This window comes from Cornus florida, unplaced genomic scaffold (assembly GCF_030987335.1).
Source record: "Cornus florida cultivar Cherokee Brave unplaced genomic scaffold, ASM3098733v1 CherokeeBrave_3.0.0_Hap2_Chr06, whole genome shotgun sequence".
In the NCBI taxonomy this organism is placed as follows: domain Eukaryota; kingdom Viridiplantae; phylum Streptophyta; class Magnoliopsida; order Cornales; family Cornaceae; genus Cornus; species Cornus florida.
The window spans coordinates 94,183,249-94,207,737 of NW_026775576.1; the positions used below are offsets into that span (position 1 = coordinate 94,183,249).

Here is a 24,489-nt window from a genome sequence, read left to right on the forward strand (position 1 = left end):
TGTTTTGTGGTTTGAAGGATAAGGACCAGTGAATATAATAAGGGTAATTTAAGTAAGTATATATATATATATATATATATATTTATAATTTTTATGCTATGATGATATTTTTCCATAATTTTCTTAAAAAATAATTCATACTAATTAAATGAATGTTAGAAAATCAATTCTTATTATTATTTTTTATTTCACTTTACTTTATTTTCTTTTCACTATTATTTTCAATTTAGATATTCTAACGCAAAAAAAAAAAAAAAAAAAAAAAAATTCATACAAATTAATTAAAGATTGCCTGTTCAATTTAGTCAAATTAAGTCAAAATACCCTAATTTCGGTAATAAAATGAAAAATTATTAGATCATTCTAATATTTGGTGGACCAATTATAAATACATTATGGAATTGAAAAAATAATCCTACAAAAATATATTAATAAATTATAAAATAGAGTGAATTCATTTGGTGTAAGCTCAATATCCTTTTGTGAGTAGATGGAGGCACGTACCCATTGAGACCTCATGCTCCACACATATAGCAAATCCGACCCTCCTTGCTTGCTATTTTTTTTTAAAGCCGGACTTGTAGACTAGAAACATTTCGCTGCATAAAATATACATATAAAGTATACTCTCCCGAGCTTACAGACAAGAGAAAGAGGGAGAGTGGAAGGATTTCTAGTGAGAGAGAGATGGAGAAGTTTGCAGAGCTGAGAGACGCGGTTGACAATGTGGAGCTAGTGGACGGCCACGCGCACAATATCGCCGCCATAGACTCCACCGTCCCTTTCCTCAACTGCTTCTCTGAAGCCACTGGCGATGCCTTATCCTACGCACCCCACACCCTCATCTTCAAGGTACCAAAGCAACACACACCCCCAATCTATCCTGAGTTCCATGTTCACTCAAAAGTTGATTCATATGCTTAATCTGTTACCAATCAATATATACATGATCTGTATATACGTATATAATATCTTTAGTTCACTCCAATAGTATTATATTTGCAAACCACTCTTGATTTAGTTTGGATTTGAGCAAAGCACTATCAACTTAAGATACATTCGTTGCGATATACACATACGTAAATGTGTATTTATGTATCTATATATGAAAAACAAGAACTTAAAATTTATCACAAGTATATTTTAAAGTTTTCTTATAAAGATTTGAATTATATGTAATTGCTACATGATTTCAGAAAAATTGCAATTTCAGATAGGCTATGTTTGGCAGGCGTGGAATTGGAGCTTTGGAATTGGAATTGGTGGAATTAAAGGAAAGCAACTCACAAATTTGAAGCAAAATTTTCTCCAATTTCACCAATCTCAATTCCAGGGCTCCAATTCCATGTTGGCAAACACAACTATAGTTTATTCACGATTCAATGTAGAAAAGAGACATATTTGAATTGCTTAATCAAAATTTTTTCCCCGGAACTATTAACACACTTGATCACTGTAAGCTGTAATAGTGTCTCTTGATAGCTGTAATAATTGATCGCTTAATTGAATTTTTACTCACCAATTAATTCATATGCTTAATCTGTTGGGGAATGCATATATATATGTATATTTAGTTCACTCCAAAGAGTACTATAAGTGTGGATATAAGCAAAACACAATATCTGCTTATTACGCACTCATTGTGATGCACACATACATGTATGTATTTATGTTTCTATGTATGAAAAAAAACAAGAACTGAAAATTTAACAGAGGTTTCAAGTATATTTTAATTTTTGTTGTGATAAATGTTTAAATTATGTAGAAGTACTCATGAATTCAAAAGATCTACGACACGGAAAATTTAATTATGATTCAATGTGTTATCTTGGGCGATGAAATGAATTGAATGAAACTAATTTTTTTAAACATATAATAGTGCCTTTTGAAAGCAATAATTAACGATTCTGATGACAATTAGTAAAGACTTCTGAGTAATGACTTTAATTTCTTTCAAAAATATTGGCTTCTGTAATTTTCCATTATGTGGTTATTGCTTTAATGGTTTTAAACACAAGTAAACTTGGGGTCATGTCACTAATACATTTATGTTTTTGTGCACCTGGCACAGCTGCAATGCATTGAATTTCATTGCCATTTTGCTGTCACATATCAAGATGTTAAACTTTTAATACTTGACTAAATTTAAAAATTTGGTTGTAGAGATTTCAGTCTGACAGTACTGATTTGTGTGTTACAGAGAGGTCTGAGGGATATCGCAGAACTGTATAAGTGTGAGCTATCCTTACATAGTGTTCAAGAATATCGTAAGTGCTCTGGATTGCAATCGATTACCTCAACATGCTTCAAAGCTGCAAAAATCTCTGCCATACTCATTGATGATGGGATTGAGCTGGACAAAAGGCATGACATCGAGTGGCACCAGACATATGCACCATTTATTGGTAGAATATTGAGAATTGAGCGGCTGGCTGAGAAAATTCTTGATGAAGTGAGATACGTTTAATTGTTCGCCTCTAGTTATATAATATCACAATAATTCTGAACATTTTTTTTTGTTCAGTTGCAACTTGCAACTGCATTTCATCTAATATCTGTATATTATAGAGATTTGTAGATGCATTTAATCTGCTAAGCAAACTTTTTTGGGCATCTGCTGATGTTTTGAATAGGCAAAAGTCTTATTTACCATGTTAATTTTGAAAAGTTTCGCAAAACACTCTTGGAGTTCCATTTTCATCAAAAGATAATCCGTATAATATGCTTATGTCTGTATGTACTATGTAGTCACTGGTACTAAAATCTTTGCTCTAGTCATTTTTGCCCGTTTGCTGAGTAAAGTCCAGCACTTTACTGGCTGAGTGTTTTCTAGTGTAGTAGTCTGCTGCACGGTCACTTGTTCAAGTGTAATTTTTTTCAAATGAGCTCCACTATGTAAGTTAAGAAAAAATATGTTTGACTTTGTTTCTAGTATACCCTTACTATCAGTTGATTTGAAAACTAAGACTTTGGATTTCTTCCTATCTCATGTTGTTTATTTATTTATTTATCTTTTTGTATGTTTACCTAGTTGAGGGTATCTCTGACCATATTTTGTACCTACTACATGAGGAAAAATCAATTTTATTCCAACACGAGATCAGTTGTTTGTCTATATTGATTTCATTTTCACTAACATGAGGCTAGAGTAGACCTATAAAGAGATCAGATTCAAACCGAATCAGGCTTGGTCTGATCCAAATCCGATACGGTTATTCTTTTGATTTGGTCCCCATCTGATAACCTGATCTGTTATTTATGAATGAATCCATATTGATTTGTGATTAATCAAATATCTGATCTGTTAAGAGTGTAATCTTTTGTTTTAAAAATTTAAGGTCAAAAGAGATCGGCAAATAATGATTACAAAAAATTTAATTTCAGAATGCCAATCATGTTAGTTAAATGGGTGCAACTATGCAACATCCAAGAAGAAAGCTTTGCAAAAATTTTTAAACCTTCATTTTCTTCTATTTACAGCTGCCACTCATTAGCCTGTATGGTTTAGGATATGATTTCATTTAATCCTTGTGCACTGCAAAGCAGGCAGCCAAACCTAGGTTGATGAGGTGTTAATGACCATAACTCAGTTTACTTATGCGTGTGTGTACACATTAGTAAGATCCTCAAGATCATAATCATCATCATCATTGTCATCATCATTTTTAGTTCGAGATAATTCTCATACTGTTTACTTATCTGCGTATACACATTAGTAAGACCCTCAAGATCATAATCATCATCATCATTTTTAGTTCGAGATAATTCTCATACTTATGTAAACTTGAATTTTTTATTTTTATTTTCTATCTGGTCATCAAGAGTTTTTTGAAAATTATAAAACAAAATCTCAGGCTATCATCTTTATCATTTCTTTAGACTTCTTTTCCATTTAATAAAAAATGAATAAGTTCTTTTATTTTTGTCTTCTTATATAGGGACAACCAGATAGATCTCCATGGACGTTGGACACGTTCATTGAAACCTTTGTAGGAAAGTTGAAATCATATCCTTTCACATTTCTATGAAAATTCTCTGGTTTTATGTGTTATATTGGTATACAAAGAATTGCTCTTTTCCAGATGGTCTCCTTATCCTGTTGTTACAGATGCTGATAAACTTGTTGGCTTGAAAAGCATAGCTGCATATCGCAGTGGCCTTGAAATTAATACAAATGTCACGAGGAAGGAGGCTGAGGAGAGTCTTTTTGAAGTTTTACATGGTGAGTTTAGCAAGTGAAATGGAATTTCATTGTGTTAAAAGTTCACGGCGTGATATTCTAATCAATATGCATTTCCAGCTGGGAAGCCTATCCGCATCACAAGCAAAAACTTCATTGACTATATCTTCACTCGTAGTTTGGAGGTTGCCCTATGTTTTGACTTACCAATGCAGATCCACACAGGGTAACAGATATTTATCATATTTTAAAACTTGTTGAATAGTTTCACTTTATGTTCTTATGATTTCTGAGAAAATATATAAAAAGAAAATGAAGGTCTTTGAATCTTTGAACAGTTTTGGGTTTCTGGTTACTGTTTCAAGATGCAAAATTATCTGTACTACTTATTTATCTCTATTGACTGTGTTTTTTCATCCTTTCTAACCTTAGTTTTGGAGACAAAGATTTGGATTTGAGGCTGTCCAATCCCCTTCATTTACGCAACCTTCTTGAGGACAAAAGATTCTCGAAGTGTCGTATAGTGCTTTTACATGCATCCTACCCGTTCTCGAAAGAAGCATCATATCTAGCCTCCGTCTATCCGCAGGTAAGAGGCTTTTCCATTGAAAAACCTTTTCGACCCGTCTTTGATGTTGAACTTGCTAGTTCCCTAACAAAAGCAATGCCTTCAATTTCAGGTCTACCTTGATTTTGGTTTAGCAGTTCCTAGGCTTAGCTTCCATGGGATGATATCTTCAGTCAAAGAACTTTTAGAGCAAGCTCCAATAAAGAAGGTGAAAGCACATGCACTTCAATAAATACTGGAAAAAGATTGAGCACTCAGTCCACAGACAAGTTTGTCAAATTCAGGGGCAAAAGCTACTGCTTTCGAGCAAAGATTCTGTTTTTGAAACTGACACCATGTGTCATTGGTACATAAACTACAAAAAAGCACCCTAAGATACTAAGTAAATGGTACAAAGGCTCAATTATATTTGCATGCATGTATTAGAAGAAAGTTGAGATAATGTCAAGTATGATAAGAATCATGCCAAAATCTTTTAAAAATTAAATCTTATTTAGGAATAACTCATCATCTTTTGGTACGTAAAACAAATAAGCATTAGTTATATTGATCAAACAGTTGACTTACTTGTGGGAATTTAGTTCTTTTGTATAATTCAACTTGCAGGTGATGTTCAGCACTGATGGTTGCGCCTTTCCTGAAACTTACTACTTAGGTTTGTAAAAATGATTACCAACCATTTTTCTACTCATTTTGGTAACAATGATAATTCTCTTAGAAAGTATATACAGTAGCCAGTGCTTTTTTGTTACATTTTAAAGTTCTTGGATACTTGATCTCGTTTCAACTATGAAGTACACCTTATCTTGTTTAGTAATTATTGCAATTTATTTTATCCTACTTCCTTGCAAGGATGATTATAGGGGCCTAGGTTCCTGAACAGTTAAATTCTTCTTTATTTCCTTGATGTAGTCAATATTGCAAGGAAAAATGAATCTTACAGACAAGATAACGGGGTTGCTGTTTGGTGTAACCTATAAAGTAGAAAAACTTGTCCCCAATAAATATGAAATATCTATAAAATTTAATTTACCAAGACATGACATGGATGATGTCAGAAAAGACAATACAGCCTGAAGGAGATTTGCTTCAGTAGTTAATCCTTCGGGCAAATAGCTGAATTGAAAGATATGATGCCACAACTTATCCATGTACAAGTGAAAATAGAATACAGGAGTATTTAATGAAATGTCTTGGTCATACTGTGTCTCGTTACATTATGCTGGATTCTCTTACATCACGGGATTCATACCACAACCTTTTGCATCTGTATAAATAATTTTTTCTTGTTCTCACTTTACAATGAGGGGTGAAATAACAATGTGGAGACATAACTTAGTCTCTTCACAGCTATCCTGGTTAGTTGCAATGAGATTAGGCATTCTTCTCTAATCTCACAGTTTTCATTAAGTTGGAGTTGTTTAGGTTTTCCTCTTAGGTATTCCGGTTTGTTGCAATGAGATTAGGCATTCTGCTCTGTCTAATCTCACATTTTTTTATTAAGTTAGAGTTGTTTAGATTTTTCTCTTACTACCTCAACCTATAGTTTTTGGTCTTCAATTTTCCTTGAAGTACCTTCCATTGAATGATATGCTTCTCTGGATGGGTGTACTTGTTGGTCTGTGTGTTTCACATGACCAAACCATTTAGTTAGTCATAGGTCATCATTGCATAATTGATGCTTCCTTTAGGATCACATGAATACATCTGATTTAAGTCCGAAAAACAGGTTTTGTGATTCTAAAGATTTGGACTTCGTTAGAGAGGGAGACATTTTCTTTCTTGGATTCCCATGATGGCAAACTTGGAGGCTGATTTCTTGCCTAGCCGGTTGCCATTTCTAGAAAATGTTTCCGATGACACTATGCTTTATTTTTTTTTCTTTGTCTCATTCTTTCATTAATAGAATAAAGCATCAAAGCACCATTTGACCAAGCATTGTTTATTGAGCCTTCTTTAGGCCTTCATTTTGATAGATCTCAGCCTGTAAAGAGAATATAAGAAAAAGGGAAAAGAAGGGATTAAATTAACTTATTTTGAAAAATAAGGAAACTTCATTATGAATAGCTTTTGGAATCAACTTTCAAAGAGTTTTCAACCCCTAGCACTATTATTGAAAAGTTTATCGTCAAGAGTTTAAAACAATCAAAACTATTTTGGTATTTTAAAAAATTCTTAATGATTCAAATTAGAAAAATGGGCAATTAGTGTCTGTACAGGGAGGAATTAATGAAGCATTTCCAAGGTAAATCTATCATCCATGCAGGTGCAAAGAAAGCACGTGAAGTTGTCTTCTCTGTTCTGAAAGATGCATGCATGGATGGTGATCTCTCAATTCCTGAAGCTGTTGAAGCAGTTAAAGACATCTTCTCGGAAAATGCAAAACAATTTTACAAGATTAATATGGCTGTCAAATCTTTTGATTCAAAAATTGCTGTATCTCCCAACTCTGTGAAGATAGAGACCAATGCTCCACAACAAGATGTCATGCTTGTTCGCATTATTTGGGTTGACGCTTCTGGACAGCACAGGTGCCGTGTAAGTTCTTCTTTTTTTTTTTTGCTGATTTTTCAAAAAATTTGGAAGCTTAAATATTTATGCCATTATGAAGTACCTCATTGTCATTCTTCTATTCGAAATGTGTAAAACTTTCAATACATGTCTGTTTGAAAAAATTGGTGTTGTTAGGGGCTTATTTGCTATTACTTATATAATGTTGGGTGCTTATGTGTAACTTCTGAAACTTGTTAGTATAAATAGAATGTGGTGGAAGGATGAAAGTATTCTTCCATTCTTTCTCTCTTACCCCATCTCTCTCCTTTTTTCTCCCCTCCTCTTTCTTCTCTTCTTCATCTTCTGCTACTTTACTCTTGTTTTGATTATCTCTTAAAGTCAACAATTGGTTCGTTTGAGAAACTGTCGACTAGGGGAAGAATAATTTGATCCTTTTATGCTTGAGGGAAATGTACAGGAAATCATCTTAAACTATCTAGAAGATTGGTACTTTATGGCTGATGTATTTCTACTTATTCAAAACAAAGGGAATTGGATTGATTCATATTTTTGAATTCTAATTATCTTTCTAAATCACTTTGGGTCAGCTGTGCCTTCAAGCATCCAAAATATGACGAAGGAACAAGATCTGGATTTGAGTAGGGCAAGTACTCATGATAATGGGCTGCTATGCATTCTTTATTCATTTAAATATTGTGTATCAGCAATATAATCACAGTAAAATATTTGAATTACTAGTTCATTCCAAGACTGAAAAATGTTTAAATGTATGTATAATATGTATAAAACTCAACTACTGACGTAGCGGAAGTGATAAAATTGTTCACAAGGAACATGGTTACTTTGAATCCACAAAGCGGAAGAAAAATTGCAAAGCTATTGAAATATTATTAATCAAAGGTTAAATTCTGCTCTTGCATTATGTGTATATTTATAATAGAGAAAGCCTAACACTAGAAGGAAAGTAGAAACTAAAAACACAAGGAAACTAATCCTAGAAATAAGCCTAAAAATAAATTCTTTCTAAAAATTCTGAAAAAATAGAAAAAGAAGCCTAATGAATAAAAACTGCTAAATACGAAATCTCAGAGCATTCCGACTTCGTTAAGGACTCGAACAAAAATCCTGAAATAATCAACAGGCCTCCTTAATGACAGAAAAATGCAATTTTGGAGTCCTAAACGAAGGTTTTCAGCCGAAAACCAACATGGACCACAAGCCAAAGCTATTGGGTTTTTCTCAATGCATCGTTTCCACCCAAAAAACACTCCTTTCTGGTAAAAAACAGACTTGTCAAACCGTTCAGAATTCTTTCCTACATCAACTAAAACTCAACTCAACAAAGCTCTTTCAATTGTTTGGGTTTGGCCACAAACAATCATGTTTTGTCATTCCGTTCTAAGGCCACAGTTTCAGTGGAATTAAATGACTGACATCTTTCCTTACTATGTCAACCCATATTAGTTTTGGTCCTTTCCTTAGTGTTACCTTCAAAGTGGAAACATCACTTTTCTTACTTTAGTAATTGGTCTTTGTTGTACATGAGTGAAGCATCTTAATCAATTTTCTCACATTTTATCTTGAATTGCTGCTAGTTAAACCATTTTATAGATATTATCTGTTTGCAATTTTATTGTTTCCTTTTTTTGTCATACTTCCATCTCAAAATTTGAATATTGGCCATGCTTAATTATAAAAATATTGGTTGACCAGCCTAGTTTCTAAATCTATAAATAATTGCTTTATAGAATTTACCTTTCCAATTTAGAAGTATACTTCAATCATACACTATGGAGAACCACCTCATCCATTTAACACATTTTTCTTCAGGTCAATTTCTCTTACTTGTGAATAATTGAGTCTAGATGATAATATGTGTATTTTTTGCTATCTCTTGACCCTCAATCTTCATGCTCAAACTTGCTTACATGTTTCCTTTTTATGACAGATAACATGCTTTTCTAGATTTGTCTTATGGAAACTTTAAGAATAATATGATGTTTACCATTTCATTAAATTGTTAACAGCTTCCCCTTTTGTACAATGGATAAATGCTTTTATCTGATTATACTCGTGGGAATGTTAAATATTACAGTGAGATCTAACATTGCTTACCACACATAGGCTCCAACAGACCAACACATTTAGTAATGACCTTTATCTTGTGTATTTTTGTTAGAAAGGTAAAGGGGAAATTTGCTATTTTACAAAAAACTGAAAAGGGCCTATTTGCGATTTACAAAGATTCGAATTACAAGAAGTTCCTTTAACTAGATGATTGATCTAAAAGATCTTTAAACTTCTAGTTAGAGAAGTGAAAAGAAGTTTTCATTTCTAAAAAATGATAGGAAATAAGTTGAAAGCTGGAATTTGTGTTGAAGACTGAACAATGTGTGAATTGTTTCCTTTATTTGTTTGCTATTAAATTCTTGTGTGATTAAATCCAGATTAATGGCCATTGTTTTGTGCACTGGTAAAATGCTTGGGCTGTCAAGCTTGAGAATGCGGGTTTGAATATTGAGAGTCACCACCTTGTGCAAATAATGTTAAAGTTTAGGTCTGTAACTAGCCTAATCCTCCCAGCACTCTTGATTAATGGGATCACACTCAGGGTAATGACCTATAATATTACAAGTCAAGTGTTGTCGTTAGTAAGTAAAACTACTAAAGGATGTCATTCCATCATACAGCAGATCACAAATTCGGAGGGTATGACTCTGCATCACTCTTAGTTTTGTTTCTTGTCATTAATCGTACTTCATAATTATACAGTTGATGTTGAGTAAATTACACCGTAGATCACTTAACATATCCTTTGTTTTTAGATCTGTGAAGGTTTAATATTGTTTGATTTTTGTTCACTTGCGTACCATCCTTCCAGGTTGTTCCAGAAAAGCGCTTTCATGATGTGGTTAAGAAGAATGGTGTAGGTCTAACTGTTGCATGTATGGGAATGAGTTCAGCTGTTGATGGTCCTGCTGATGAGACTAATCTCACTGGAGTGGGTGAAATCAGACTGATGCCTGATCTATCAACCAAGTGGAGAGTCCCATGGTACTAATTTGTTTTTTCAAAGGGATTATACCGGTCCTCTGTGCCATGGCATATTTCTATGGTGTTACCTACCCTTTGTATGTATATATTTTCCTGGTGGCCATTTGGCCCACTATATTTTGTGAACTCCATTCAGAATCCCTATTCCAAATTTTGAAAGGCAAAAATTTAGCTGGAAAGACCCATATCCATTCTGCCTCCAAGATGATGAGGATATACAGTAACAGCGTGGCGATTAAGCATGTTAGTTGGGATGGCTTAAACTGATCACTAATTGGAACTTGATCAGCCAGTCCTAAGTGCTGAGAGGACCTCCTTCTTATTCACACCCCCCCCCCCCCCCCCCCCACCACACACACACACACACAAGTAGATTAATACCTTATCTTCCTGCTTTAGGGAACGATCAAATGGCAAATAACTACTTCAGAGAATTACATTGAGCTTCCGTTGTGCTAACCTTTGACTCCCTCAGAGTGACTTTGACTTGTAAGTTACAAAAGGTGGCTTACACGCAGATGAAAAAAGTTATAGGTATATGCTTAAGGGGATAGATAACTAGAAATCACAGAGGTATATGCAGATAGAAATATGTATGGTTGTTTAGATATTAGGATGTTTTCTCTAAATTAGATCATTGGAAGATTTTTTTTCCTTACTGAATTTGTATCTAGTTCTTCTTCTGTAACTAAGTTTTTCTTGTTTTGTTCATTGCTCCATATATACTTTATTTAAGTTGTCTAAAGAGTTATGGACACTTTTTTTCTTTTCCCCTTTGATCCGTTATGCCTAGATGACAGTTTGTAGTTCAGCCATGTAAGTGCTTCTGCAGCATAATTACGACCATGGTGTAGAACTTTAGTAATGCCTTGTGACAGGAATTGGCTTCATGGTATATATAGTACACTTCACTCTTCCCATTTTTATTGGCATAATGAACTAATCAGTACAGACTGTATAGTCATGTACATGTCAATCGTGGGTTATTTACATCATCCAATTGACATTTACTTATTTCAGTGCATATTATCTAGAATCATATGATAAGGTTGGAAATTTCTTTGCAACTATATTTATAATTTGTTTTTCTCCACAGGGCAAGACAAGATGAAATGGTTTTGTCTGACATGCATCTTAAACCCGGTGAAGCATGGGAGTATTGCCCAAGAGAGGCATTACGTAGAGTTTCAAAAGTTCTGAGAGATGAATTTAACTTGGTATGCTTGATAGCTTTTGTCCAATGTGTGAAATACCTTGTTTAATTTCCAAATGCTACATGTGCAGGTAATGAATGCAGGTTTTGAAAATGAGTTTTATTTTTTAAAGAGTGTACTAAGGTATTTGATCCAATAGTCTTCATGCCATTCATGTGTGTTGAGTTTCTCTTCTGAATGTGACTATTTTAAATTTATAATATTATTCTGCAGGGAGGGGAAAGAAGAATGGATGCCATTTGACAAAAACCCCTACTGCTCTACAGCTGCATTTGATGCTGCTTCCCCTATACTCCGTGAAATTATAGCTGCTCTCCAATCCTTGAATATTCAAATAGAACAGGTAGCGAAGAAAATTATTATTGTTGTAGGTATTTGGGCTGAAAATTTTGGATGTTTTCTTTATTGAAGTCAAATTATAATGTCATAACCGTGCTATCTATGTGTGGAACATGCCATATTTGATTTCAACCTTTTTTACGTTAAGGGTTGATGAACACTTCTTACATAGTGCTAGATGATCTGAAATTGTTGAGACTCGGAAACTAAAATTGCGGCGACCTTGTGGGAGGGGTGTGAGTGGGCGGGTGCGAGGCACTAGCCTGCTACCATGCTGGCAGGCTATGGTTGCACTATTCCACACTGCCTGGGTGTGGAAAGGGGAAGTGGTATATATTTGCGGGTGCTATTTACAAATGGTATCAGGCCTTTTGAGGTAAAACCTAAGTACAAAGTTGTGCGGTCCTGTGCCCAAAGCGAACAATATCATACCATGTGGTGGAGTGAGTTATTACAAATGGTATTAGATCTTGACCGAGTCGGAAGTGTGCCAACGGAGCCGTCAGGCCACTTATGGGGGTGGATTGTGGTGGCCTTGTGGGCGGGTGTGCGTGCGATGTAGGATTGGTACACTCCAAATGCTATGAGGCCTTCCGGGGTAAAACCCAAGAACAAAACCATGCGGACTTGGGCCCAAAGCGGATAGTATCATAGCATGTGGTGGAGTGAGACAAATAGTATCAGAACTTGACCCAGCTGAAAGTGTGGCCAACAAGGACGTTAGGTCCCTTGAGGGGGGGGGGGGGGGTTGATTGTTGCTATCTTGTGGGCGGGTGCGAGACACTGGCAGCTACCATGCTGGCAGGCTATGGGTGGACGATCCCACATTACCTAGGTGTGGAAAGGGGAAGTGGTACATATGTGCGGGTGCTATCTCCAAATGGTATGAGGCCTTTTGGGGTAAAGCCCAAAAACAAAACCATGCGTGCCCGGGTCCAAAGCGGACAACATCATACCATGTGGTGGAGTGGGCTGTTACACAAATCAACTTAAAATTTCATTGAGCATTGCTGCAACTGCAAATAAAAAAAAATAAAAAAATCCTTTCTACCAAGTGACCACATGCACCTACGTACATAAGATATGAAACACAAATCCATGCATATCTTATTACCTTATAAAACTTGTATGATAACAGCTATATTAAAATTAAGGACCGGCAAGAGGGTTCCTTTCATTGATTACATTATCATTGTGAACTCATGGTCAATTATGCATTGACAACCGGTTCACATGATATGTTCAATGTATATCACGTTCTGTTAATGATAACATATTGGAAACCGTGTTTTTTATAAGAGAAAAATACATCAGCATTTCTGGATTTTCACATTAATATTAGTGTGGATGACTCTGCAATAATTTGTTTGCTAATCTAGAATATAGTCCAGTGTAACCTGCTGTTGGTTTTTGAAATGTATTGTTACGACAAACGGAAGCTCAAATACCACTTTTTAGCTCAGGCTGGGTTGTGGCTAACCACGTAAATCTTGTGTTTCTTGTGGGATTATATATTATTTTTGATTGAATATCTATGTGTAAAATTAAAACATTTTTGAAATGAAGACTCTCGATGAGGGAATGATGTCAGCCGAGACTAATATGCCTTCATTAGGCCAACATGGACGACAAAATGGTTTGATGCCAGAAGAAAGTTATGAAAATAGAGATTGGCTAGACCCTTGGATGACACCGGTGCTGACGTCTTTAAGAGGCCTTTCTATCTGTTTCAGCTCCCCCAGATCAATTATGTTCTGAAACAGTGGAATCTGAGTCAGGACTAAGGACCCTGGGTTTATAAGAATCAATGAAATGGAAAAGTTGATTAATAAGCCCTGGCTGGTCCCATGAGACAACTGTATCATGAAGAACACGTGAAGGGTTCCACATTGTTTGTAACACATCAATATTTTGAAATGGTCCCACATCAACAGTGGATGTTAGTTATTATGTATTATTTTATATGTGGTAATATCAATTACATATGTTTCACTTATTACAAAATTGACACATTGACAATGCCCATGGCACTTCAAAGGCTATTCCTGCATGATACTGTGTTCAGTGTCCTTGTTACAGGAACTTTCTTTCTTGCCACATATTAAAGGTGTGCTGCAATTCAGGTAATTATTACTTGTTTACTCTTGTGGCTTTTAAATGTTGTAGGTACATGCAGAAGCAGGGAAAGGTCAGTTTGAAATGGCACTGGGGCACACAGCTTGTGCTAATGCTGCTGACAACTTAATCTTTACTCGTGAAGTTATTAGGGCAGTTGCAAGGAAACATGGGTTGCTGGCAACTTTTGTTCCAAAGTAGGTTTCTGAATTTTTTGATAATATGGTAAATGTAAATAGATTAAGAATGACACCCAACGTTCATCTGGTGCTTGTGGAAGATCTTAATTAATTTAGAATGATGACTCAATGGGTTACGTGTTTCATTCAAGTATTTGCAATAGCAGCAACATAATATCCTCATGAAATCTGAATAATCTGGTTTAAATTCTATTCATATTTTTTGTGTTGATTATATTACATTATATGTTAGCTTCTTACATACTTCAATTGTTTAAGGAAAACCTTTACCTCGTAAATGATGACTGCATAATGACTGAAAAACAATTAAAAAAAATTTTGTTTAGTTTTATTTATTTTTTATTTGATACAAAGGTGTAATTCTTTTTCTATAAATGATATTTCTTTGACCTGTCCTTGGAATTCAAACTCCTGGTCTAAGTTTTCGTCATCTTTCCTTTAATATTTGATTCTTTTAAGTTTTATCATTATAAGATGCGAATAATAACCTTCACATGCAGTTAAATAGTACTTATCATCACTTGACAAAGTGGTTCCTTCTTGTTTGCCTAGGTACGCATTAGATGACATTGGTTCTGGATCTCATGTGCATATCAGTTTGTGGGAGAATGGTGAAAATGTATTCATGGTATCTGATGGATCCTCTCGACATGGAATGTCTAAGGTCGGGGAAGAGTTCATGGCAGGGGTTTTATATCATCTTCCATCAATTTTGGCTTTTACAGCTCCACTTCCAAATAGGTTACCAATTTCCTCTTTGTAATGAATACTCATTGGCCCTAGAAAATAAAATAAATTACTCTGTAAATCTTCTTCTTGTTTTCTTAGCATTTGTCAATGGAAAATATTGATCAATTGCATTAACTTTTATGAATAGATTATAATGAAAGAATGTATTTTTAAAGTGATGTGAAAGCATATTGGTTATATACAATTTATGTCTAAGCATGGAATAGCATATGTAATATGGATCCCTTACTCAAAAAAAAATTTAGATTGTAATCCGTATATGAAACAATACACAATCTATGAGAAATGTGTTTGTCCCATCTCTTTTTAGCCATGGTGCCTAGCCTTTGATTTTTGAAATTCATTCCCTTTCCTTTTGAATTTTAAGTCATCCCCTCGACACAATACTTTGGCTTCAGTTTAAGTTCGTCTTCTGAACAACTAATTTCAAGTTCACTTGGTAGTTTTCCCCCTTCTTTTTACAATCAGAAAATTTTATATATGTCAAAGGAAATTTATTTTTAATTTTGCCTTATTCTGTATCTTGTGGAAAATATTTTCCGAACGGATCTTTTGGAAGTTGCATTTACCTTTTACTTTGTGAAGAAAAGCTGATTAATGACAAAATTTTCTGGAAGCCACCGTTACAAGTCTTTGTTGTGAGATAATGATTACGGGTTCTGTGTATTTCCATTTTTACTTCAAAGCTCATTATATGTATCGTTTATATTAGCGTTTCGGATTTTTCTAAACATGAACTTTTTGGTGGAGTTCATTGGAGTAGCAACAGATTTATACAGAGACACTTTTTGAAATTCTGAATGAAATTCAAATTTTAACACCGAGCTGACAGTAGGCAATTCTTTTTTAAAAAGATATCAGCCAAATACATATTAAAATTTTGATCATGAATGTATTTCTTCCTCTTCTTGTTGGGTTGATAATGAATACTGGAAGTTTGTGTTAATATTTTTTTTATTAGACACACACACACACACACACACACACATATATATCTATCTTTTTCTCCTATTTCCCCTAATTCTGATCAAATTTATGATTTTTCAAAAAATCAAAATATTGTTCCACTTTAAATTTAAGATCTCTAAATTAGATGCATATATTGGATGACATTAAATAAAAAATGGCACACTGTATAGTCTTATTCCTTTAATTTGTCTGATCAATTGTTATTGGTGTGCAGTTATGACCGCATACAACCCAATATGTGGAGTGGAGCATACCAATGCTGGGGAAAGGAAAACAGAGAAGCTCCATTAAGAACTGCGTGCCCACCTGGAGCTCCAGATGGTGTTGTCAGCAACTTTGAGATTAAATCCTTTGATGGGTGTGCAAATCCGTACTTGGGCCTGGCTTCTATAATTGCTGCTGGAATTGATGGCCTTCGCAGACATCTTAGTCTTCCTGAACCCATTGGTAGGATGAAACTTTCTGATAATACCAAATGTGTTAATCATTTTGTACTGCTTTTTAATGTGTTATTTCTGAATCGATTTTATGAGATTGGTTTACTTTTAGAAATCGTTCATTTTGCTACATTTCCAAAGGAGTAAATTCCATGCATGTTAACATTCTGATGTGTAATCATCCTCCTTGGCATAACTCTATGAAACTGGACGCTAGCACCTGACTTGGCGTTGTCAGCACAACTGCTGCCAGGTGTTGTTTCTTCAAAGTTTTCAACATGTGTCTTGTCATTAGGTTTCTGACATTTCTATAAGAAAGTAACTTTATTATAAGGGACCTTATGGGAACTCGGGATTATCATTCTTCCATGAGTATTCTTATCAAGTGGTCATACAACATTTGATTTGAGTCAGTTCATGTTTTTTGCTATGATGCTTGTGGAAGTTGTAATGCTTTCTCTGTTTTGCTGCTGGGTAGTCCATGCGATCCTAGGGTCTTAGCTCATATAGGCCATTTAGTTTAACTGAAGTCAACTCTGTTACTACCGTTGCAGTTATATGTGTTCTCTCCTCATACCTCTCTATCTGGCATGTTTTTAGAGGAGTACCATCATTTCTTGGAACTCTTGGACACATCTAACACATTCTACACATGTCTCTATCATCTAAAAGTAGATGGTTTTCTAGTTTTGGGCATGTGCCCAATGTTTGCATGAAAATTGTTAATGCAGCCATTTGTTTGGGTGAAAGAAGTGTGATATATAATAAGGGTCTCAAATAAAGGACATAGGTTAGGGGAGAGGAAATGGAGTTGAGTAGCCATGATTAAACGAGTAACGTGTATGTATGTATCTTTCGGAGTTTCCTGCGTCTATATCATGGTTTCATATAATTAACCATCAGTCTTCTATTTGTTAGATATATTGTAATATGAGAGAGATTTACGCGATGAAACTGCTTACAAAAGTTGCCAACAGTCACCTTTATTTAAGTGGTGAATTTTCGGACTAAATTTAAACTTTTTGAATTTTTTAACAGTCAAATCTGTTCTTGAAAAGTCACACCCATTATTGAATATTACATCTATTCATAATAGTCATATGTATTCAATGGTGACTTTCAAATTCAAAATGGTAAGTCATTCTTTTTCTATAAAAATAATAATGTTCCAAAAAATTTAAATATACGATTCTCCCTTTCATTACTATTCTCTACAGTCAAAATTATATCTAGTTTTTTCACTACTGCTAAATGTAGATTTCAGTGATTTTGTTGTATCTTGGAAGTGTTTCGTCAATAACCTAGAAGCAAACTTAGATAAGTGGGATAAAATAACACCTTAAGGACATGCGCCTCAGAGCCACAAATCTATTTTTCTGATTTCTTGTAATATATGATTCCTTGTTCATATCACAGTACTGGTCCAAACACCATTTACCCATATTATGTCGAATTTATGTTTTATACGTTATGTCATGTCTCAATACTCTTTGGCCTTTCGGTTAATTGCTTTGCTCAACTGTGTTGCTCAAAATTTTTGTGGTGAGTTGTGCCAATCACGCTCAATTATATAAAGGCTTAGCATCTGAAGAGAATTGATTGTTTCGCCCAACAATAGGTCTTTCTGAATTTTATGTATCTAAATATTTTGAAAACAGTTGAAATGAATTTTGAGAATCTATTTTTTTGTCTTTTTCTGGATTACTGCTTTTACTTACCACTGCATCTTTTTTAAGTTAGTTACAAAGAAACTACAAGCTAGTAGAAGTACTACTGTGATCTCACATTGTGGTGTATGATGTTTTCCATAAAACAGATACAAACCCTTATAGTCTGGATGCAGAACTTCAAAGATTGCCATTGTCTCTTTCGGAATCTGTAGAAGCTCTTCAGAAAGACACAATCATGAAAGAATTGTTTAGTGAAAAGCTTTTGGTCGCTATAAAAGGAATTCGCAAGGTAAGTTCCAAATATATCCTCCAAATGATGTTCTCTATAGATGTTAAATAAAAAAATTAAATAAAGCAAAAGGGATTAGCTTTCTTTTGTAAAAATCTGCTTGAACTCTTTATTTCTATTTACAAATGATTTCTTTGGAATCTGAAAGCTTGGAACATTTATTGTGGAAAGGCATGAATGCATTATACTTGCAATTGACATTGAATAATGTTTCCTTTCAAATTTTCACTCTCATTTACGAGGTTTTGAATGGTCCTGGTGGACCTATGTCTTATTGTTGCATTATAAAACTTACACCCCTTTTTGTATAAATAAGAGATTTGGCAAAATTTCCTTCTTAACGAGTAGGAAATTTTTAGCATAAGTGTGCTTAATAGACTAGCTGTAGTCTTTATCTAGTCACATCAAATGGTAGGTTTCCATACTTATTTATACCGACGTGGTAAAATCTTATGAGGAACCTGCAGAATGCACAGAGATAAACTGTGAAAATGATTGTTCTCTTGAAAAACTGTATCTCATGAAGTTTCTTGTTGCAACTTATGAAATATTCTTAAAATCCTCCCAATTTTGTAGCTCTAGGAAGTTCCTTCCTCATAACTTCTCATCTTTTAAGCAACTTCTGATGGAGTGAACTTCTTTTGTTACAAGTTACTTCTGAATGCCAAAGTGGCCAATGCCTCTCAAATTTTAATCATTACCGTAATCACATGAATGCTGGTTCCAAACTTAAAAATGTGTTCTTTCCGTACTTAAACGCATACGAGGATGCTGAGCATGATTTATTATTTTGCAGGCAGAAATTAAACACTACTCGGAAAATAAAGATGCATACAAGGAACTTATACACCTCTATTAAGGTGGCTGTATTTCTTCCATATTTGTGAGAAGGAAGATTTCAATGATCCTTTACACTGTATAAACTATATTCCCTTGCTACTATACCTTATTTTGATGGTGCTTCATATTGGAAAATCGTCCTGTTGCGACATATAGCGACGTTCTTGGAGATAACCCTTTTTTTATTATTATGTTTTTATAAGCTATATTGGATGTACAATTTTGTATGCTTTTAACAGCAAAAATAATATGCCAGCAGGTCATAATGGCTCCATGCTTTATTCATTTTACTCTGTGTGCACTTTTGATTGTTTGTTTTGTATCAAGAGATTGCTTAATTAGAGTCAAATCCCTGTTTGGTTAAAACATTTTTCAAGAACAGTAAAAACATGAAACAGTTCTCAAAAAACTGTAAAAGATTGTCTTCTATAATTAGATTTTTTTAAAACTAGTTTTCAGAAACAGTTCTAAGCAAATGAATTTTCGACCAGTAAACGTTGTCATATGTACTATTAGTTACATTTTCTTCTAAGCTCGTTATAGGTTTTCAAGATTTAATGAACAAATGATGTCCAAGCAAACAATATTGTTGTACATTGTCATATTAGCAAATTGTATATCATAGACTATTTCGTTTTCTAATGACTTATTAGGTCATATGCATTGAACATGAACTTTTTACTAGAGTGTGTGAGTATATATGTATATATTATTATATTTAATATACGTTATACGTGTATAATATAGACATGGATGACATGTATGTATGTGCATGCATTTACCTATATGTTACTAGGTAGGTTAAAGAACCTCATACACCTTACTACTCATGGTTGTCCTCAAATGATGGGAGCTACAAAACCTTTGGTTATTAATGTATATTCCAATTAATTTATTGTTGGTTTATAAAGAGAGAGAGAGAGAGAGAGAGAGAGAGAGAGGGTAAAGAAAGAGAGGTGAAGCAGAAAACAGGCCTAATTTGCTCACATCCCTCCAAATTCTCCTTTTAACGTCCAAAGCAGACACATGAGATATAAAATTATGTATACCTAAAACCTCAAAAGAATCTAAAGAAACAGAGAAACACATTGTCAAAATTAAGTTAATATAGAAGAACTCACAAAGGCCTTGCCAACTACTCCTAGCTACACACCCGTGTATATATACATATATATATACGTACGCCATGGCAGTGCCTTTGCGAGTGCTCTCATCATCAATTTCATCAGTATTATTGGTTTTTGTTCTTGTGGTGGTGCCTGATCATAATAATTATGTCCATGCCCGTGGCAGAGTACATCATTTATGGAGAGGACACAAGTCCCCAGTGTTGCATCACAAGCACCATAGGCCAAGGTTCAGACCAGGTCAATGGAAGAGTGCTCATGCTACCTTCTATGGAGGCTCTGATGGCTCTGGAACGATGGGTACGTGTATGCCTGCAAATATATGTAGCCTCTCTTTTTATTTTTATTTATTTATTTTTTGCGAGAAAGTCTGTAATACTTTGGGAGTACCAACATGTGGTACACGTAGCCAATTGACAGACATAGAAACTTTCAATTTCTCGTGTATCAAGAGGCTACTGGTTGGTACCATGTATACAATAACATCGGATATTCTAAACTTTCACCCTTTATATGTCTTGCATTGGTATGTCCCGACAATAAAAATTAATATAATAATCAGTTAGTTGAGAGCAGTTTTCAAAACTAGTTCAGACCAATTTTATAAAATGATGTATTTCTATTGGCTTGGCATACCAAGTTGAGGGCTTGTGTGTTGCTGTGACCACTTTAAGGTCAGTATTCCAACGTCCAACCGTCGTAGGAGCAAATCTGTCACAATAAAATATAAATATGGATTCAGACTTACATAAATTTGCTACAAATCAACCTCTTCACACATATATGGCCTCCGTTAAGGCTCAAACTCTTAACCTCCCTTTGGGAAGTAGGAGTTTGGTACTGCTAGACCACTGACCTGTTGATGAATCAACCCCAATTTTATGTCTCATTAATTATAAACGGTCTCTTTAGTTCAACAATTATATTGTTTCATTTATTTTGTAACTACTAATTTGAGAGTGTACTTCGTATGTGCTTAGGTGGAGCTTGTGGCTATGAAGACCTAAAACAAGAAGGGTATGGTTTACAGACAGCAGCTCTGAGCCAAGCTTTGTTCAATAATGGACAAACCTGTGGAGCTTGTTATGAGATAGTGTGTGTGAGTCACGATCATTGGTGCACGCCTGGTCACCCACCCCTCTTTATCACAGCAACCAATTTTTGCCCGCCAAATTTCTATCAATCCAGTGATAATGGAGGGTGGTGCAATCCACCACGCGAGCACTTTGATATAGCCCAGCCAGCATTTCTCAAGATTGCTGAGTACAAATCTGGCATTATTCCTGTTCAATATCGAAGGTATATATATATATATATATATATGACAATCAAGTTTAATTTATATATTAACTATAATTAAATATAAAAAGGGTTCATTCAAAGTTTTGGTCCCACGAGTCAACTCAAATTATCAAACGGATCAACTGCTATTGCAGCTTTCTGCTTTAGCATGCTGCAACAAAGATTTTCAATGCACTTAAAAGGTATTTCAACACATTTGTTCGAAATTTCAACCAAATTGCATCTCAACACATTTATTCTAAATTTCAACTAATAGAATTAATGTGTTAAACACAATGTAATGGTTTTGAAACTTAACACTATATTGATATTGAAGTGCTTAAAGCGTGTTTTAATGCAATTGTTCTAGATTTCATCAACAACCTAGAACAGGAGCGGGGGTAGAATGTGCCCAGGGGGGTAGCTGCCCCCTACCCATGCTGCCCACTAGAATATATATACACATAAATTTGTAAAAATTGACACAATGCCCCCCCTAAAATTAATAAAATGGTTCGTTTACCCTTGAATTCACTAAATTTTATTTTATTTTATGCGTATAATTTCTAAATATTTATAAAACACTCTCATAAAATATATAAATTATTTCCATAAAATTATCTATTTCTAAAAATATCTTTAATTCTTTATTCATTTTCCTTCTTATTCTTCAAATTTCTTTTTGCATCTTCGAAACTTTTGCATTCTCTTTCTACAATTAAAACCTATCATTTCCTTCAAAATTCTCTCATATTTTTTTTTTTCTTTTTGTATCATTTTCTTCTTAAAAAATTCCTTTTTTCTTCTTAAAAGTTTCTTTTTCTCGCACTAATACATAATTTATGTGCAATAACCTTCTTTTTCTTTTTTCTCTTCTTATTCATTTTTTATTCACTTATTCTAATACACTTTTGTTATATTTTCGGCCTGCTTGAAAAAAATTTATTTTATCAGTGCTAACATGCCCCCTGAACCAAATTCCTGGCTCCGTCCCTGACCCAGAATAAATGCATTAGTTTGAAATCTTCCACAGCACGTTACAACGTGGACTAGCTCACTGCAACATGTGACTCAAACGCATCAAAACAACCCTAATAAGGAATTATTATGGTCAAACGATTACAAAGTTTTACTTGAGTTATGATATACTATTCAAAAGTCCGAACTGTCAGAACAGTGGTGGGGTCCATACTTGAGCTTCGTCTAACTTTGTAGTTGATATTGCAGGGTTTCATGTAAGAAAGTAGGAGGAATCCGATTCACAATAACCGGAAATCCTTATTTCAACTTAGTGTTGATATGGAACGTTGGAGGGGCCGGAGACGTGGTGAGTGTGCAGGTGAAGGGTCACGACAACTTGAAATGGACGACGATGAAGCGAAACTGGGGTCAGAAATGGGAGACTAACGCCAAGTTGGTAGGGGAGTCGGTCACCTTCCGAGTCCATGCAAGTGATGGTAGAACTACTACTTCATGGCACGTTACCCCCAAAAACTGGCAGTTTGGTCAGACCTTCGAAGGCAAGAACTTCAAGTAGAAAAAAACTACTTTCCTATATATATATATATATATATATATATATATATATATATTTGTAGATATGGAGATTTTCTCAAGTCTTCTTCTACTTCTCTATACATTAGGCTTTAGACTTTAGTACTACGGATGTCTAGGCATGGAAAAGTTGTTGCACTTCCATGTTTATTAGGCAACAGTGTGTGTTTTATCCTAATGACACCGAATTGCCTGTCTAATCGAATGATTTTAATAGATTATTTTTGCAAAAATACAAGTAAGTGAAGGATCTCACTTTCTTATTTTTTACATAAATGACCTATTAAAAATAATAGATATGATAATTCATTGTAATTACTCGGTATAAAAATCATTTTCCTTTTATCTATAGGCGACCAAATTCTATATCGCCGAAACGGCGTTTTGTAATCTTTTTGTAAACATTACCTATTCTCTCAGGGTGTGAGAGATTTCTTGGTTGTAATGTCGCTTCCTTCCACTTCTTGTTGAGGGCTTTTGATTATTAGCAAGTCTCATTAGATATCTCTGTTTTTTCAATTAAAATTATCTTTACTTGTAAGAAAGGGAAAAAAATATATAATTAATAAAATAATTTTTAGGCTGATTGGTTAAAGAGATTACAAATTTTTATTGCTCATATATGTAAAGTATAAGGAATGTGATCCACTTCCTTATACTAATCAAAAGTTGTAGGTCAAATAATTTAAGTATAATTATAAAACCTTTTAAACTAACAAAGTAATCAAGTTATCTTATTTTCGTAATGGAATGATAAAATTAACCTTACTATTTAATGTTAAATTAAAATGCATATAATTATTCTTTTAAATTTATGAATCAGCCTTCATGAAGTTCATTTCAATTGAAAACAAACACTCTTCGTTGAAGGCACAAAATGACCGTGTATGTAAAAAAAAATTTAAATTCATAATTTTAAATTAACAATTATTAGCAATTTAAGTTAAACATTAAATAAAAATGTCAATTCTGCCATTTCATTAGGGCAATGGGATAACTTGATTCCTTTTGTTGGTTTGGGGATTTTATAATTCTATTGGAAGTTTTATGCATATTTTTTATACTACAGAGGAATTTTATGATTTTAACCCTTAAATATATAATAAGCCATTATATAGCTGGAAATCGAATGGAAACATAACACTAATATCACTATGCATGTGTGGATGAATTTCAAAAGATCATTATTGTGTGTGTGTGTGTGTATATATGATTTGATCAAAATGTATATTCATATACAAAATGAAATTTGTTCTATTAAATCTGTAGACACCCTATTTTACCCCTAACTACTTCAAGTGTATTTAGTATTTTAACTCCCAAGTGCAGGAGCGAATAGGTAATTTAAACTTCTTCATTCAGTCAGAAAGTCATCACAATAACGGACC

The 24,489-nt window shown here is 34.2% G+C and overlaps 2 protein-coding genes across 3 annotated transcripts; both read left to right on the forward strand.

Moving 5' to 3' along the window:
• Window positions 1–584: 584 nt before the first annotated feature.
• LOC132312979 (protein fluG) lies at window positions 585–19,429 on the forward strand. Of its 2 annotated transcripts, none has more exons than XM_059811570.1 (18): window positions 585–852; window positions 2,201–2,452; window positions 3,939–4,005; window positions 4,106–4,222; window positions 4,301–4,406; window positions 4,613–4,769; window positions 4,861–4,956; window positions 5,355–5,403; window positions 7,015–7,286; window positions 10,144–10,316; window positions 11,413–11,533; window positions 11,601–11,653; window positions 11,744–11,873; window positions 14,036–14,181; window positions 14,737–14,925; window positions 16,118–16,350; window positions 18,157–18,299; window positions 19,096–19,429. In XM_059811570.1, exons 1-18 carry the CDS (start codon window positions 688–690, stop codon window positions 19,156–19,158), a joined length of 2,532 nt encoding a protein of 843 aa, XP_059667553.1. In that variant the 5' UTR covers window positions 585–687; the 3' UTR covers window positions 19,159–19,429. The 2 variants fall into 2 exon arrangements, with proteins under 2 accessions (XP_059667553.1, XP_059667554.1); XM_059811571.1 differs by having other exon boundaries at window positions 11,413–11,509.
• Window positions 19,430–20,170: 741 nt separating this feature from the next.
• Window positions 20,171–23,448, forward strand: LOC132312980 (expansin-A16-like). The gene is made up of 3 exons (XM_059811572.1): window positions 20,171–20,566; window positions 21,247–21,565; window positions 22,775–23,448. Exons 1-3 carry the CDS (start codon window positions 20,326–20,328, stop codon window positions 23,082–23,084), a joined length of 870 nt encoding a protein of 289 aa, XP_059667555.1. The 5' UTR covers window positions 20,171–20,325; the 3' UTR covers window positions 23,085–23,448.
• Window positions 23,449–24,489: the final 1,041 nt, after the last annotated feature.

Bases quoted from the DNA above. Each gene is read 5' to 3' on its own strand.
- LOC132312979 (XM_059811570.1), top strand. From the start codon at position 688: ATGGAGAAGTTTGCAGAGCTGAGAGACGCGGTTGACAATGTGGAGCTA. The intron at 2,453-3,938 runs GTGAGATACGTT...CTTCTTATATAG, and splicing joins CTGAGAAAATTCTTGATGAA to GGACAACCAGATAGATCTCC. The intron at 14,926-16,117 runs GTTACCAATTTC...ATTGGTGTGCAG, and splicing joins ACAGCTCCACTTCCAAATAG to TTATGACCGCATACAACCCA.
- LOC132312980 (XM_059811572.1), top strand. From the start codon at position 20,326: ATGGCAGTGCCTTTGCGAGTGCTCTCATCATCAATTTCATCAGTATTA. The intron at 20,567-21,246 runs GTACGTGTATGC...GTATGTGCTTAG, and splicing joins TGATGGCTCTGGAACGATGG to GTGGAGCTTGTGGCTATGAA. The intron at 21,566-22,774 runs GTATATATATAT...TTGATATTGCAG, and splicing joins ATTCCTGTTCAATATCGAAG to GGTTTCATGTAAGAAAGTAG.